Source organism: Juglans microcarpa x Juglans regia, chromosome 6D (assembly GCF_004785595.1).
Source record: "Juglans microcarpa x Juglans regia isolate MS1-56 chromosome 6D, Jm3101_v1.0, whole genome shotgun sequence".
Taxonomy (NCBI): Eukaryota; Viridiplantae; Streptophyta; class Magnoliopsida; order Fagales; family Juglandaceae; genus Juglans; species Juglans microcarpa x Juglans regia.
The window spans coordinates 27,007,493-27,022,024 of NC_054604.1; the positions used below are offsets into that span (position 1 = coordinate 27,007,493).

General features: G+C 35.1%; 1 protein-coding gene across 6 annotated transcripts in view; it reads left to right on the forward strand.

Annotated features, from left to right (window-relative positions):
- The first annotated feature begins 982 nt into the window (after positions 1–982).
- LOC121234192 (ATP-dependent DNA helicase Q-like 2) overlaps positions 983–14,532 on the forward strand; it is a 32,523-nt gene continuing 18,973 nt past the window's right edge. For 4 of the 6 annotated variants that reach the window (XR_005934339.1, XM_041130033.1, XM_041130031.1 and 1 more), the window contains exons 1-10: positions 2,840–3,072; positions 6,823–7,043; positions 7,809–7,955; positions 8,084–8,299; positions 9,145–9,249; positions 9,376–9,480; positions 9,567–9,689; positions 10,972–11,060; positions 14,370–14,406; positions 14,495–14,528. Coding sequence is in view for 5 of the 6 variants with exons in the window: in XM_041130033.1 (XP_040985967.1) it covers positions 3,009–3,072; positions 6,823–7,043; positions 7,809–7,955; positions 8,084–8,299; positions 9,145–9,249; positions 9,376–9,480; positions 9,567–9,689; positions 10,972–11,060; positions 14,370–14,406; positions 14,495–14,528 (1,141 nt within the window). In the remaining variant the exon portion in view is untranslated. Of the gene's footprint in view, positions 1,026–2,836; positions 3,073–6,822; positions 7,044–7,130; positions 7,217–7,808; positions 7,956–8,083; positions 8,300–9,144; positions 9,250–9,375; positions 9,481–9,566; positions 9,690–10,971; positions 11,061–14,369; positions 14,407–14,494; positions 14,529–14,532 lie in introns of those variants that run through there. The other 2 variants (XM_041130034.1, XM_041130030.1) reach the window with 2 other exon arrangements.

The following is a 14,532-nucleotide window of genomic DNA, read 5'->3' on the forward strand; positions in this document are numbered from 1 at the left end:
GCTTCCTCACCCCCTTAGTATAAAATCTTTGTTAGAGTTAGTGATTTTCTCTACCCTCTTCTTTTTTTATTAAAAAAATCTTTATGAAATTAGCGGAGTCATATGACCCCAACATGACATTCTACTCATAAAAGTAGACTATTGTTGGCAATAATTGGAGTAAAAAATAGAATATTAAAGTGTTATGTTTATGGAGAGATAATCTTTTTAAAAACAACGTTTCATTATGAACTGTTATAATTTTTAAGTTTCATTTCTTTTCTTACATATATAGATGTAAACCAATTCAAAACTCCACCCAAATGCACTATTTCAACATTTATATTGTTTCGTCAAATTAAACCGCCCTATAAACCATTTGGATTTTCTTCACTATAAAATCTTGTCTCTCTCTAAATCTCTATCATATATAACATACACAATAATCCACACATTGTGCAAATTGTAGGCTCGTATAAAATAAAATACGTGACCAAATCAACCTTAATATTTAAAAAAAAAACATAATTCTTTGAAAGAAATAGAAAAGTGAATGATTATAATAAAAGAAAGCTTCTAAATTATATTTTTTTAATCTTCTGTTTTTGTAATTTTTGAATTTTTTTATTAAAAAATTATTTTTCCTATTTTTTTTAATAAAATAGCTTGACCCAAACTTCTCTTATTTTTGATGCTCGGAAAATAAGATGAGATTAAAATTTTGTAAATATTATTAATATTATTTATTAATAATAGTGAGATAGTTTGAATTAAGTATTTATTGGATTTTAAAAAAGGAGAGTAAAAAAGTTGAATAAAAAATATTATAAAATTAAAATATTGTTAGAATATAATTTTTTAATATAATTTTGTTTTGAGATTCGAAAAAATTGAATTGTTTTTTATTTGAAAATTTAAGAAAGTTGTAATGATTAATTGGAAAAAATTGTAATAATTAATTTAAAATTATTTGTTTTAAATAATATTTAGGAAGAAAATAAGACGAGACGAGACGAGGTGAAAATTGTTTCCAAGTTTCAAGTATCTCAAATCAATCATTGATGGGATCCACTACTTGTCCAACTTTTCATAAAAAAAGTTAAATTCATATTAATCTACTTCATATAGCAAACACATATATCAACTTATTTACATTCAAATATATCTCAATAAGATTCACAAAACAATGATATTTGTGATGAGGGAAAAATCCGTTGCATTGGGCCTGTGTCCCAGGGAGACTACGTTGCGGGAAGTTAGGCCGAAAATAAGGCCCAACCTTGTCACCTAAGTCTGGGCAAGGAAGGTAGAAGCCTAGACCATAATATGGTTAGGGAATTCGGGTCGGGACGGGAGATTTGGAGGAAGACTGAGAAGAGAGGGAAGAGGAGCATGATGTGCGTCACCAGATGGAAGGGACGCAATACAGGAAATACGCTGCATTTAATGCGGCTCAAAACAGAGGCCACGTCGCATTTAATGCAGCCCAGAACAGAGGCCATGTCGCATTTAATGCGGTCCAGAACAGAGGTCACATCGCATTTAATGCGCCCCAGAGCGTAGAGTGCGTTGCATTGAATGCGGCCCAAGACCTGAGCAGTGCACAGAGAAGGCCTGGGGCCATCGCTGCTCGATAAGGTGAAGGCATGGAAGCTGTTTAATAAATAAAATGCACAGAGCGTATCGCCCCATACTACGCAACACCCCACTAGGGGAAAATCCTAAACGGTAACTATAAATAAAGGTCAACCCAGCAGCAAATGAGGTAATGAAAAATATTATCATCTTTTATACACACCATCGTTCTTGCTTCCATTTTATTATCTCCTTATTCAAGATATTGACTTAAGCATCGGATGACTAACGGACCCCGAGGTCCCTTCTCCATCGTAACTGTACAGGTTTGCGCTTGGATACCGAAGGTGTGAAGTTGTCTAGGTTCGCGAAACACGACATCAACAATATTCGCATATAAACTCAAATCATCTGAACCTCAACATCACCGCTGTAACTAGGGGTGTAAATGAAAACGGAAAACCGGTCCGAACCGGACCGGACCGAACCAAACCGATTTTTACCGGTTTTGAATCGGTCCAATCCGGAACCGGTTCTTAGAATGTGAAAACCTGCTGGTTCCGGTTTTAAGATTTTTCGGATCGGACCGGACTGACTGATAAAAAATATATATAAAAAATAATATTTGTATTATTGTATATATAAGTTTTATACAAAATATTATATATATATAAGTTTTATATATTATGTATAATTATAAATTTTTATGTGAAATTTTTATATATAATATATATAATTATATATATTCATATATGAAATAATTTCTTATTATAATTTATAAATTATTACATAAAATGTTAATACTAAATCACTAAAAATTTATAACTAATACAAATAGTCTAATATAGATTAATGACTATAGTTATACTTATAATTAATACTACATATTTTTACTAAAAGTTTATAACTAATACTAATATTAAATATATAGTTTATAACTAATACTAAAAAAAATCTATATATATATATATATAACTTATAACTATACCAATAGTTTAATATTAATACTATTATATAGTTTAATATATTAATAAAAGTATAAAATATATTTTTTTAAATCAATTTTTTTTATAAACAAATTTTTAATTAAAATTTGTGAAACTTACATTTTAAAAAAATCGAAAAATTGGACCGGACTGAAAACTGATAAAATCGAAAGTATCAGTTTAAGTGAGTAACCAGTGCATAATCGATTTTAAAAAATATAAAACGGATATATACTGATTCGATCTTAAATTTTATCAAAAACCGAACTGAACTGGATCGGTTACACCCCTAGCTGTAACTCCAACTTGTCTCCCATATGCATTAGCACGCTCGTGACGGCTCGCTCGGTGATCAAGCACTCATCCCCCGTTCTCTTTTTAGACGACGAAAAACGAATTTCCGAAGGCTCATACCCTTCGGACATTTATCACACGATCGTAGGCTGGGGTTGCCATTTGCCCCCGGGAATGGAAACCCAGTTGATACTCGAGGAGCTGCTTCACGTAGAGGTTGAGATTCAAGACGTCCAAGGTTCCTTTCATTTCTCTCCACCTCTCTCTCTCTCTCTCTCTCTCTCTCTCTCTCAGATTATCAGATTATATATTCTTTATTTTCGCTCTTGCGTTAACTACTTTTTTGCAGTTGCTTTCCAATTTTCCTCTTTCTTTTTGTTGCATCCTAGTAACAATTATCCTGTAGATTTCCCCTTTCAAGATATCAGGAATGCTGTTTACTAGTTACATAAAAATTAACTTGTAGGACAAAAAAGAATGTGATTTCATCGCACCGTTGGCTCTAGGTGTACAATAATTTTTTTCTTTTGGAAAAGAACTCTTCAAACTTAAAAGACACATTTATGGATATATGCAAAATTTGTCAAAGTTAATATAGTGAAACATAACGTTTTTTTATAAGGAAAAAAAAAACGAGGTTCTAGGATTACGTTTTCCAGTGAGACATAGCGTTTTCCAGTGAGAATTTCAGCGACTAGCAGCTGGCCGCCTTACTAAAAGGAAATGGAGAAGGTATAACAAATTATGAAAAAGAAGAAGAAGATAATTAAATGCAAACGAGTTTCTAGGATTAGAATTTTAAAATTCGATATAACTATAAGGAATGGATGTGTGATGAATAATTGGAAGTACTTAGCTACTGAAATTTTTTTTTTGCTTGATTATTTTTCAAAATTTTGCTTGGATGTTCATAAATCCTTCTTAAGGATTACTTCTTTTGGGGCCACTTAGACTGTAATCGTATTTGAGCTAAATATTCACATCCATTCTGTATTTCAACTATGGCAAATGATCAACTTACAACTATTTGCATGTAAAAAAAATAAAAATTACACGTTATGTTAAAGAAGATGAAGGAAAAAGAACAATAAGAACAAGAGTCAACTTGGATGCTATGGGCCGAGCTCTTTTATTTCCCCCCTTTACAATAGATGAAACCTTGAGACTTTTTACAGTTTTGCTTCTATCATGAAATGGCTTTAGGCCTTGTCTGGATTGTGAAGAATTGAGATTAGGACTAAACAGTCCAAGTCTGCATCTGGGCCCATTTTATATAGAGACAACTTAATCCTGTCTAAAAAAGAGCCACATTATTACAGAGCCATTTTATCATGAAGAAGGTTTAGGGATTAGCAAGGATTAGATTATTTTCTTGGGCATGTATAGAATCTGAATGGCAGCTATCCTAGCTCTTTCTGGACAGTTGCCCTTGCTCACACAAACCTTATGGTCCTCTAGCTCACAAGCCTCATTGTCGCCATTTCTCTCTGACGTGAGACATGCTTAACCACTATCACGAGCAATCTCTCTCTCTCTCACATCCCACGACCAGATCTGTCTGCTGACCTCTAATCCTCTTGCTGCCACTGTGAATAAAAGACACACCCATTGAAACTCACATCTAGAAAATGCCAAATCCATCCAAGAAATCCAATAGCCACCACACTGCACCAACAAGGATATCGATATGTGGTGATGGAGAATTAAGAAGACAGTAAACACAGTTGTGTTGGCTAGCAGAAGCTGAGCATGCTTAATATTCCGAGGATCTATGCATGATTGGCGGGTATTTGGTTGTTGTTGTTGGTGGTTTTTGGTAATAGCTTATAGTCATGAATTGGCTAATGTGCGGGTGGCCAATAGTTCACAACATTACTGTGGCCTTATATGAGGAGATGGTGGTTTAAGTGGGGAGGTTGATGAGGGAGGAGCTGGGTATGAACACATTATGAGGAGGGAAGCACCTCTTTTATTTGGAAGGAGAAAAAACAAAGAAAACAATTTATTGATATGAGTTTGGATATACTTGTTGCTAGTTCATAACTAATTAAGGCGTGTTTGGTATTACTTATTGTTTTGTTTAATGTTACTTTTCTTTAGACCGTGATGTGTAATTATATTAAGGTTTATTTTGGATGTTTGAACTTTAGCATTTAAAATTGTTATTTAAGAAATTAATGTGTGATAACTTTTTGATGGGTAGTGAAAGATTGATTGATGTGAGAAAAGGGTAACACCATAGTTGACAGGGAGTATACAAGATAAACACTTTAAAAGTAAAGAAATTCAGAAAATATTAGAAAATAAATATAGAAAGACAAGAATGTGCAACCATCCAGTGATACAAAGTTCTAAAGAGAGAGTCTTAAAATCCACCATAGTTTTCTCACAATTTTCCAAGTAACGGTCATTTCTTTCTCTTCAAATGCACCACATTATGCACATTGGAATCATTTTCCACAATGTTTCTCTTTGGTGCCAACCAAATCTCCCCTTCCAACGATCCAAGATTTGTACCACGCTTTAGGCATGACCCAAGCTAGTCCAAAAAGACCAAAGATAGATTTTTATATAAGTAATAAGACTTTATTGAAAGGTGCAATCCAATTACGCAAGAAGTTTACAAGAAATGCACCTATCTAGGAGAAACCAAGGTGAGGATCTTCCTTAAAGCGGCCATTCACACAAAGAATCCCAAGCTCAAAGGGGTGCTACTATGCCATATCCAGGGAAAGGAGTTATATTTGTTTTTCATAACTTATATATATCTACTCTATTATAATAAGTGGCTATCTAATTGTGAATGATAACTTTTGTTTTTTTTCCGTTAACTTTCTTTTTTTCTTTTAAGTCCGTTAAGTCCTGTTTTACCAAAAGACCCTTAAAACCCTTGATCATTTGACGTGTAGCTCCCTTGTAGAATTTAATGAAGGATTCTGTTTTACCAAAAGGTCCTTAAGACTCTCGACCATTTGACGTGTAGCTCTCTTGTAGAATTTAATGAAGGATCATGTTTTACCAAAAGGCCCTTAATAGCCCCGCGGCGCACATGAATTGACGTCTATTTTTCATGTCCTTTTTGTTCTGACAATGTACTCATTTTCCTTTCTTTTTGTTTCAATTTTTTTTTTTAAATAAAAAAAATTAAAATGACTTTACTCTTTAGAACATAAACGCTTTAGAACATTCTCATTGTAAAATTCAACTTTAAGTAAATTTAACTAATAAAATATTTAAAACACTCCATATATAATATTAATTATTAATTTAATTAGAATATAATTATTATTAATATTAATATTGAATATTATTAATGTGATTATAATATAATTATTATTAATATTTTAATTAGTAGAACTATAAAATGTGATAAAAATAAAAAAAATTATTAAATTAATAATATTTTATTATTATATAGAGAGTAAATAGATAATCCAATATGGATGTAGACCAATACTCATATTTTGCTGAAGTTTAGATTTTTTTTTAATCTTTATTTTTTGTCTTTCTTTAACCTTGTATTTTCTTTTCCCAGACAAATAAGCTACTGACTTTTTCATTTTTTTTTATTAAAATCATTATGTCAGGTGCACCCGGGGCCGTTCCCTAGTATATATATATAAATGCTTTAGAATCCAGAAAGGAAATAATATCCTATTTATCTTTTAGCAAACATGGCATTGTGATCATGCATTTCCCTTAACATTTTCCATAACACCAAAAATGTGGCTAGGGTCAAAGTTATGCAATCCATTCCATGTTTACTCCCATTTAGTCCAATTCAGCCTTTTTTTTTTTGTAGGTAAAAAATTTTATAAATCAAAGAAAAATCTTGTAGATGATGCCAAAATATAAGTCCAGACAAATTTGATCAGCAAATTACTGTTTAGCAACCATTAGCTGCTCTATTGATTGTAGATATTTACTGATTTAGTATTTTTCACATTACCCTGACATTGCATTGTGAATTTCCCGTGTCATTGTCCAGACCATATAAACAGGTTACTTGAGCGGCAAGAGAAGCTGTATGAAAGACAGACTGAATTGAAAGCCTTGTTGGAAGCATGTGAAGGATCAGGAGATCCTGTTGCAGATGGTGCTTCAGCTACTGTTGAAAACTGGTCTGGAGCATTTGAGTGGGATTCTAAAGCTGATGATGTTAGGTTCAATGTTTTTGGCATACCCACGTATCGTGAAAATCAGAGGGAGGTAGGCGCTGTCCTGGGCAGTTTTATTTTTATGTTATTTAGTTTGTGTACTGCTGCTTCTATAGTCTGATTCCTATCTATTTTTCAGCCGCCAGAAAAGAGGAACCCCATTTCAGCCATTTTTTGGATGTAACCTTCTTATTGTATTCTGCACTTCTTCTGTGGAAGTGGATGGTATATAACCTCTTGATTGCTCCTTACAAACTTAAATAATTTTCTTCACCATAACAAGCTTCAAGATCATAGTATTCTTGTCTTTGGCCACCACAAGCACACAAAGATAGGTTTCCCTAATCTTTCTTATTTTAATGAGAAAAAACTTGAATTTATGCACCCTATTATATTTGCCATAATTGTTGCTTGTGTTGTGCCTTAGTCTTAAAGGGCTATCATTATTTTTGGCTAATTAGACTAAAGAAATTTGAAAGCACAAAAGGTTGTCATATCTCCTCTTGTTGATAGTCTCCTTAATATCTCTATGATGCTTTCACTATTCTTCTTTACTTGTTGCTGCTATTGCCTATTTATATTGGCTTGTAGAGTTGTTGGGTCCATGCTGATTTCTTACTCTGATGATTGTTTGCTTCAAAATTCTGTTTGTCATATTTATTTCTTTGTTACAATATATAGCTTCTCATTATTTACTGGAGAGAGGAATATCAGTACATGTTGAGGACTTAAGTTCACACACCATGTTTGCAGTTTGAAAAATTATTGCCCATCTTCATGTAAAGATTTTTATGAATCCATAATCTGTTTTTGCCAGATCATTAATGCAATCATGAGTGGAAGAGATGTTGTAGTGATTATGGCTGCAGGCGGTGGCAAAAGCCTGTGTTACCAGCTTCCAGCTGTTCTTCATGATGGAGTTGCTCTTGTTGTCAGTCCTTTACTTTCTTTAATTCAGGACCAGGTGCCCTTTGTGACACACTATTATACCCATAAAACCTAAATAATATACTATTTTGCTTTTTGACAAATGCACTACGTGAAAAAAATCCTGCATGAATATAACATTTTATTTTGGGAGTGTTACTTCAGGTAATGGGTTTGACTGCTTTAGGCATTCCAGCGTATATGTTGACATCAACTACTAGTAAGGAAGATGAGAAGTTCATATACAGGGCTCTTGAAAAAGGTGAAGAAAATCTCAAAATATTGTATGTCACACCAGAAAAGATATCAAAGAGCAAGAGATTTATGTCAAAACTTGAGAAGTGCCATCATGCCGGTCGTCTCTCTCTAATCTCAATTGATGTAAGTATATGTTTGTTTTCAACATGATCTTGTGACTTGATTCTGGTCTATTCATGTTGGTTCCATCTTTCTCTTGACTGTCAATAGTGGCTGATTTTGGTGATTGGCATTCAAATGCATCAAACAAATAGTCACCCTACCTTAGCATGTTCCTTATGGACCTGATAACTGATACGAGAGGCAGTAGTATTTTCTAGAAAATTGATCCATAATAGGTTGGGGGATAAACCATAGGCAAAAGAAAGCATAAAACCAAAAGACAAAGTACACCTATTTGTTTTGGGGCATAACAAAGGATATAGTGTACACATGTATATGCTTATGTATCTTTGTATATGTGGTATGTAGGAATGATGAATGCATATAGATGACGGCTGAGTCGTATATTTTTTCGAAGCCATTGAATGAAAGTAACTGAGAGCCTCTATTTTCCTTCAATTAATCATGCATCATAGGGATACACATTCTTATTATTCCCATATAAAATATATATGTAATGGTGATGTTATGATACCAAACTCATAATTTGACAAACGACTATGAGGTAATCAACCTCTTTTTATGATATTAGCCCTTTAAGTTGGCGTTTTCCAAATCCTAAGGGGTAGCTCAGCTGGTCCGGCCTTGGGTTTGCTCCTCAATGGTCACCAGTTCGAGTCCCCTTAGGGCCACTGGAGGTTTACCTGGTCGTTAACTTCAAGGCCCCATGGGATTAGTCGAGGTGCGCGCAAGCTGGTCCGGACACCCACGGTTATTAAAAAAAAATAAAAAATTGGTGTTTTCCAAGCCATTTAAATACTAATATGTGTGACTATTTACTATCTTTTATATGGTTTACTTTTCAGGAGGCACATTGTTGTAGTCAGTGGGGTCATGACTTTCGACCCGACTACAAGAATCTTGGTATCCTCAAGACTCAGTTTCCTAATGTTCCTGTGGTTGCTTTGACTGTATGTCTTCATTTCTTCTGTTTATCGTTTTGTCTTAATCAAAGAAAAACAACGAAAGACTGTAATTGATCATATCTAATATGCCATTGCTGAAGACATTTGATGACTCTATTATATAAATTTCAGGCAACTGCAACACAGAAGGTCCAAACTGATCTGATGGAGATGCTGCACATCTCAAGATGTGTTAAATTTGTCAGCACAGTCAACAGGCCAAATCTCTTTTATATGGTGTGGTTTTTAGTGTAATTTGTTTGCCATCAATATTTTCTGGCTTAATAATATATGAGCTAATATTATATTTTCTTAAACTGCAGGTGCGAGAGAAGTCATCAGTTAGTAAGGTGGTTATCGATGAAATTGCTGAATTCATTCAAGAATCTTATCCAAATAATGAATCTGGGATAGTTTATTGCTTTACTAGAAAGGAATGTGAACAGGTCCGTGTCTTCCAGTTCTTTCTATCATTTTTTCGTTTCATAACAGGTATAACTAATGAGGCCTTGTTTGTTGTTATCTTGCTTGGTACTTTTTTCGTGTTGGATTAGGAGGTGCTTGAATATCAATTGAATTGGAATGTTCTTGGTGTTTTAGATAGACTTTGTTCTTAAGTTTCTCATGCAAGATATTATCACCAAAACTGCTTAAATAATGATATAACGCATGACTATTGAAGTCTTAAAATGATTTTTCAACAAGTTTTAAGCAATAAGGGAAGCGTTTAGATCATTCTGGTGGATTTATTCTGTATCTGTAAAACAGAGCAAGGAATCGGTAAATCAATTGCTACTTCATTATGAGGTTGCCGAAGCCCTGTGGAATGACTTCTTTCGTAGTGTGGGTATCATGGGTATGCTCAGATGGTTAGTAGACCTTTTTGCCAGTTGGAGAGGTATATATCACAATCCACAAATTGCAGCAGTGTGTAAGGTGGCTTTCATATGCTTAGTATATTATTTGAAGGGAAAGGAATTATTGGAATCTTAGGGCAGGTTTGGGGATGGGATGAGACACAAAATTCTCATCTCATCTCATCATTACACCTTTTTCAAATCCCCATACAAAATATAATAAACAATTCAACTTTTTCAAATCCCAATTCACCTTTTTCAAATCCCAATACAATAATAATATTAAAAGACAATATTTTAAACTCTCAAACAAAACACAAAATTCTCATCTCACCCTCCAAACCTGCCCTTAAAGATCTTGAAAGGACGATGGATGAACTTAAACATCTGTTCTTCAATGCTTTGTTCCTTTGGGCATTAGCTATTATTTTAATGGATTAAGCTCCCATTATTTTCTCGTATCTATTTCTATTTCTTAATTAGGTGTTCTCTCTTGTATACATTCAATATACATTTGTTCTTATCAATAAAAGTTTTTGATTACCTATCAAAACAAAGTTTTAAGCACTGGAATCCTTTAATTTTATTCAGCATGTTTTAGGAACTTTTTTTTTTTCCACTGCCAACTTGACCAATCATTAGGTCAATTTTATTAAGATGTATAAACTATCATTCACTAAATTTTGGGAAATGGAAAGGGACAAGTAAAGTACACAGGTGGTATACTTCACCACAATATAATGCATAGCTCTGCATTATTTAGCTAATTGATGTATTTGCTTGTCCTTTGTCATTCATATGAGGCTGTAGCTTCTAGTTTTTGGAAAAAAATAAATTATTTGTGCTTTTCTTATACCGTTAAGAGTTGCAGGTGGCAAAGGAGTTGCGAGAGAGAGGAATTTCAGCTGACTATTATCACGCAGATATGGATGTAAATGCTCGTGAACGAGTACATATGCGGTAAAGTCATCTTCTTAATATAAAAAGTTGTAAATTGCAACATGTTAAGTGGTCATTAAATTGTGGTGATAATTTCACCTACATCTTACATTTCTTGGTTTCTTTCAAAATACCTTGCATGGAGTTGAATCTGGTAGGTCATTTTTTTATTATTTTTCCCTTCTTTTTCTTGGCAGTGTGGAATTAGGGCTGTTTGGGGTGTTGTTGGGGTGGTGGGGGGGGGGGGGGGTTTAGAGGTTGTGAGTCGAGTGTGAGCTTATCTTGACCACTTAAGTCTTGACATTTACAGTTGAATAGTGAAATAGTGAATAGACGACAGTTGTGGGAGGAGTTGGCAGGAATACACTCTTTATGGGATGTGCTGTGGTGTATGGGGGGTGATTTTAACATTACTCGTTTTCCTAGTGAACGATCGGGGCATCATCGACACACTTTGGCCATGGCGGAATTCTCTGAGTTCATCTTTGATATGGATCTTATGGACCTCCCTTTGGTGGGTGGTGAGTATACTTGGTCTAATGGCCGTGCTTGGTCGAAATTGGATCGATTTCTTGTCTCACCGTTATGGGAAGCCCACTATCCAGAAGTTAGTCAGAAAAGGTTAGCTAGAGTCAGTTCAGAATATTTTCCCATCCTCTTAGATTGTGGTGGCATTCAAGGGGGTCGCCGGTATTTCAAGTTTGAGAATATGTGGCTTAAGGTGGACGGGTTTGTAGAGATGGTGAGAACTTGGTGGACTTCGTACTAGTTTAGTGGCACTCCGAGTTTTATTCTTGCAGGTAAGATGAAGGCTCTAAAGCAAGACCTGAAGAAATGGAACTTGGAAGTTTTTGGTCACATTGACAATCAAAAGTCTATTTTGATGGAGGAGTTGCAGGAGTTGGAGGGTAAGGAATTATTGGGAAGGGCTTCGGAGGAGGAGTTATTGAGAAAAGTAACGGTTGTGGCAGAATTGGAAAGGGTGTTGCTGTTAGAAGAGACTTCATGGCGTCAAAAATCCAGAGCCCTCTGGTTGAAAGAGGGTGATAGGTGTACGAAGTTTTTTCACAAAATGGCTAATTCTCATCGACGTAATAATGCGATTGAGTTGTTACATTCAGGTAGACAGGTGCTATCTTCTTCGGCTGATCTAGAAAGCCACATTGCACATTATTATGAGACTCTGCTTACCGAATCAGTATCTTGGAGGCCGAAGCTTGATGACTTACCGTTTGAGGCAATTGATCCGTAGCTTGTGAGTGTATTGGAGAGACCTTTTGTGGAAGACGAGATTTTCAAGATCATATCTGGTATGGCTAAGGACAAAGCGCCGGGTCCGGATGGTTTTTCAATGGGTTTCTTCCAAACTTGTTGGGATGTGGTGAAAGGTGATGTCTTGCGAGTGTTCAGTGAATTTCATGCTTATCAAAAGCTTGAAAAATCACTTAATGCGACTTTTATTGCACTCATTCCAAAGAAATATGGGGCGTCGAATATGGGGAGGAGAAGAAAGTTCATTTGGTTAATTGGAAGACAGTATGTTCTCCAGTTGAGTATGGGGGGTTGGGTGTGTGTAACTTGAGAACTTTTAATAAAGTGTTGTTGGGGAAATGGCTTTGGAGATATCATATGGAAGAGGGTTCTTTGTGGAGGGAAATAATAGATGCTAAATATGGGGTTGATTGGGGTGGTTGGTGTTCTAAAGAAGTGAGAGGGGGGCATGGAGTGGGGCTTTGGAAGTTTATAAGGAAGGGGTGGATTATTTTAGTAAATCATATTCGTTTTGTCGCAGGTGAGGGTGACCGAATCAGTTTTTGGCGGGATGTGTGGTGTGGAGATCATGCATTGGAAAGGGTGTTTCCAGCTTTATATCGTATTGCAGTTAACAAGGACGTTTCTGTGGCGGAAGTGCGATTATTTGCTCATGGTTCTCATCAGTGGAATATTCTGTTTAATAGAGATATTCATGATTGGGAATTATCTATGGTTTCAGATTTTTTCAGCTTGTTACATTCTTTAGGGTCTACTATGGCGCAACAAGACAGCTTGAAATGGAGGTTCCAGGATCATAAGAAATTCTCAGTAAAAGCGTATTATAAAATTTTGATTTCACAGGATCACACCTCATTCCCTTGGAGGAACATTTGGAGGTCTCGAGTGCCCTCTAGAGTTGCTTTCTTTGTTTGGAATGCCGCCCTTGGGAAGATCTTAACCACGGATAATTTGAGGAAGAGAGGATGCGTTGTACTGGATTAGTGTTACATGTGTAGAAAGAATGGAGAATCGGTAGATCATCTTTTACTACATTGTGATGTAGCAAGAGGGTTGTGGGATGAGATTTTTCGACGGGTTGGTGTGGCTTGGGTAATGCCTAGGAGAGTGGTGGAGCTGATGGGTTGTTGGAGGAAATTGCAGGGCAGTCATCAAGTGGCAGCAGTTTGGAGAATGATTCCGTTGTGTATCATGTGGTGTATTTGGACGGAAAGGAATATGCGATGCTTCGAAGACAAGGAAAGAACAATGATGGAGCTGAAGAATTATTTTCTGCACACTTTATTGCTTTGGTTTTCAGCTATTGTATTAAATGGGGATGATATACATGAATTCCTATCTTTAGTTTAACGCTCTTAGAATGTATCTAGGTGTTCAACTGTATACTTCCTGTGTACTAGGTATATGCCTATTTCATTCACATCAATAAAGTTTATATCTTACTTATCAAAAAAAAAGAATAGTGAAATCTGTATTGTGCAGTGTCTTCCTAAGTTTGTGCTGTAGAAATTCAAATGGATCTCTTCTAGAAGGAATAGTAAATTATAATTTTGTCTTCTGGGAAGGCTTTCAGGTTGGTCCATTTGGGGATTTTTTTTTCTTTCAAAGTTCTCAAGTTGACTACCGGGTAATCTAGTGCTGTATGAGCTTAGGCCCGATAAAGTTCGGAGGAGTCTGAGGTTAGTATAATTCTGATTCCAACTTAGAGAGTAAGCTAATGAGAAGTGTGGGTGTAATCTACAACAGCTTGTTTCAATACAAGGTAGATTTACAATTCTTCAGACTAGAATTCTGCAGTATCAAGGTTGTCATGCTCCCTTCAGTGATGTATACAAAATTCTAGAAGGATGATATTCAGCTCCTTCAATGGTTTGATAATTTTTTGGAGGTTTTTTTTATCAACTAGTATTATCCTTTATGGAAGTTTAGATGGATCTGGCTTTCTTTCTTAACATAGTCTGATAAGTGAACCCTTTTAAATCATAAAAATGTTGTGATGACGCAATTTCTTTCATAAGTTTTTTCATTGTATAGCCTCATGTATGCTTGGTGACACAGGTGGAGCAACAACAAATTGCAAGTTATTGTTGGTACGGTATGTATGACTTGTATGAGCTCAATCCAAAATTCTTTATTTGCTTAATGTCGGTCTACCATTCTAATGCCTTCACTTGCATTTCCAGGTAGCATTTGGTATGGGAATCAACAAACCAGATGGTTA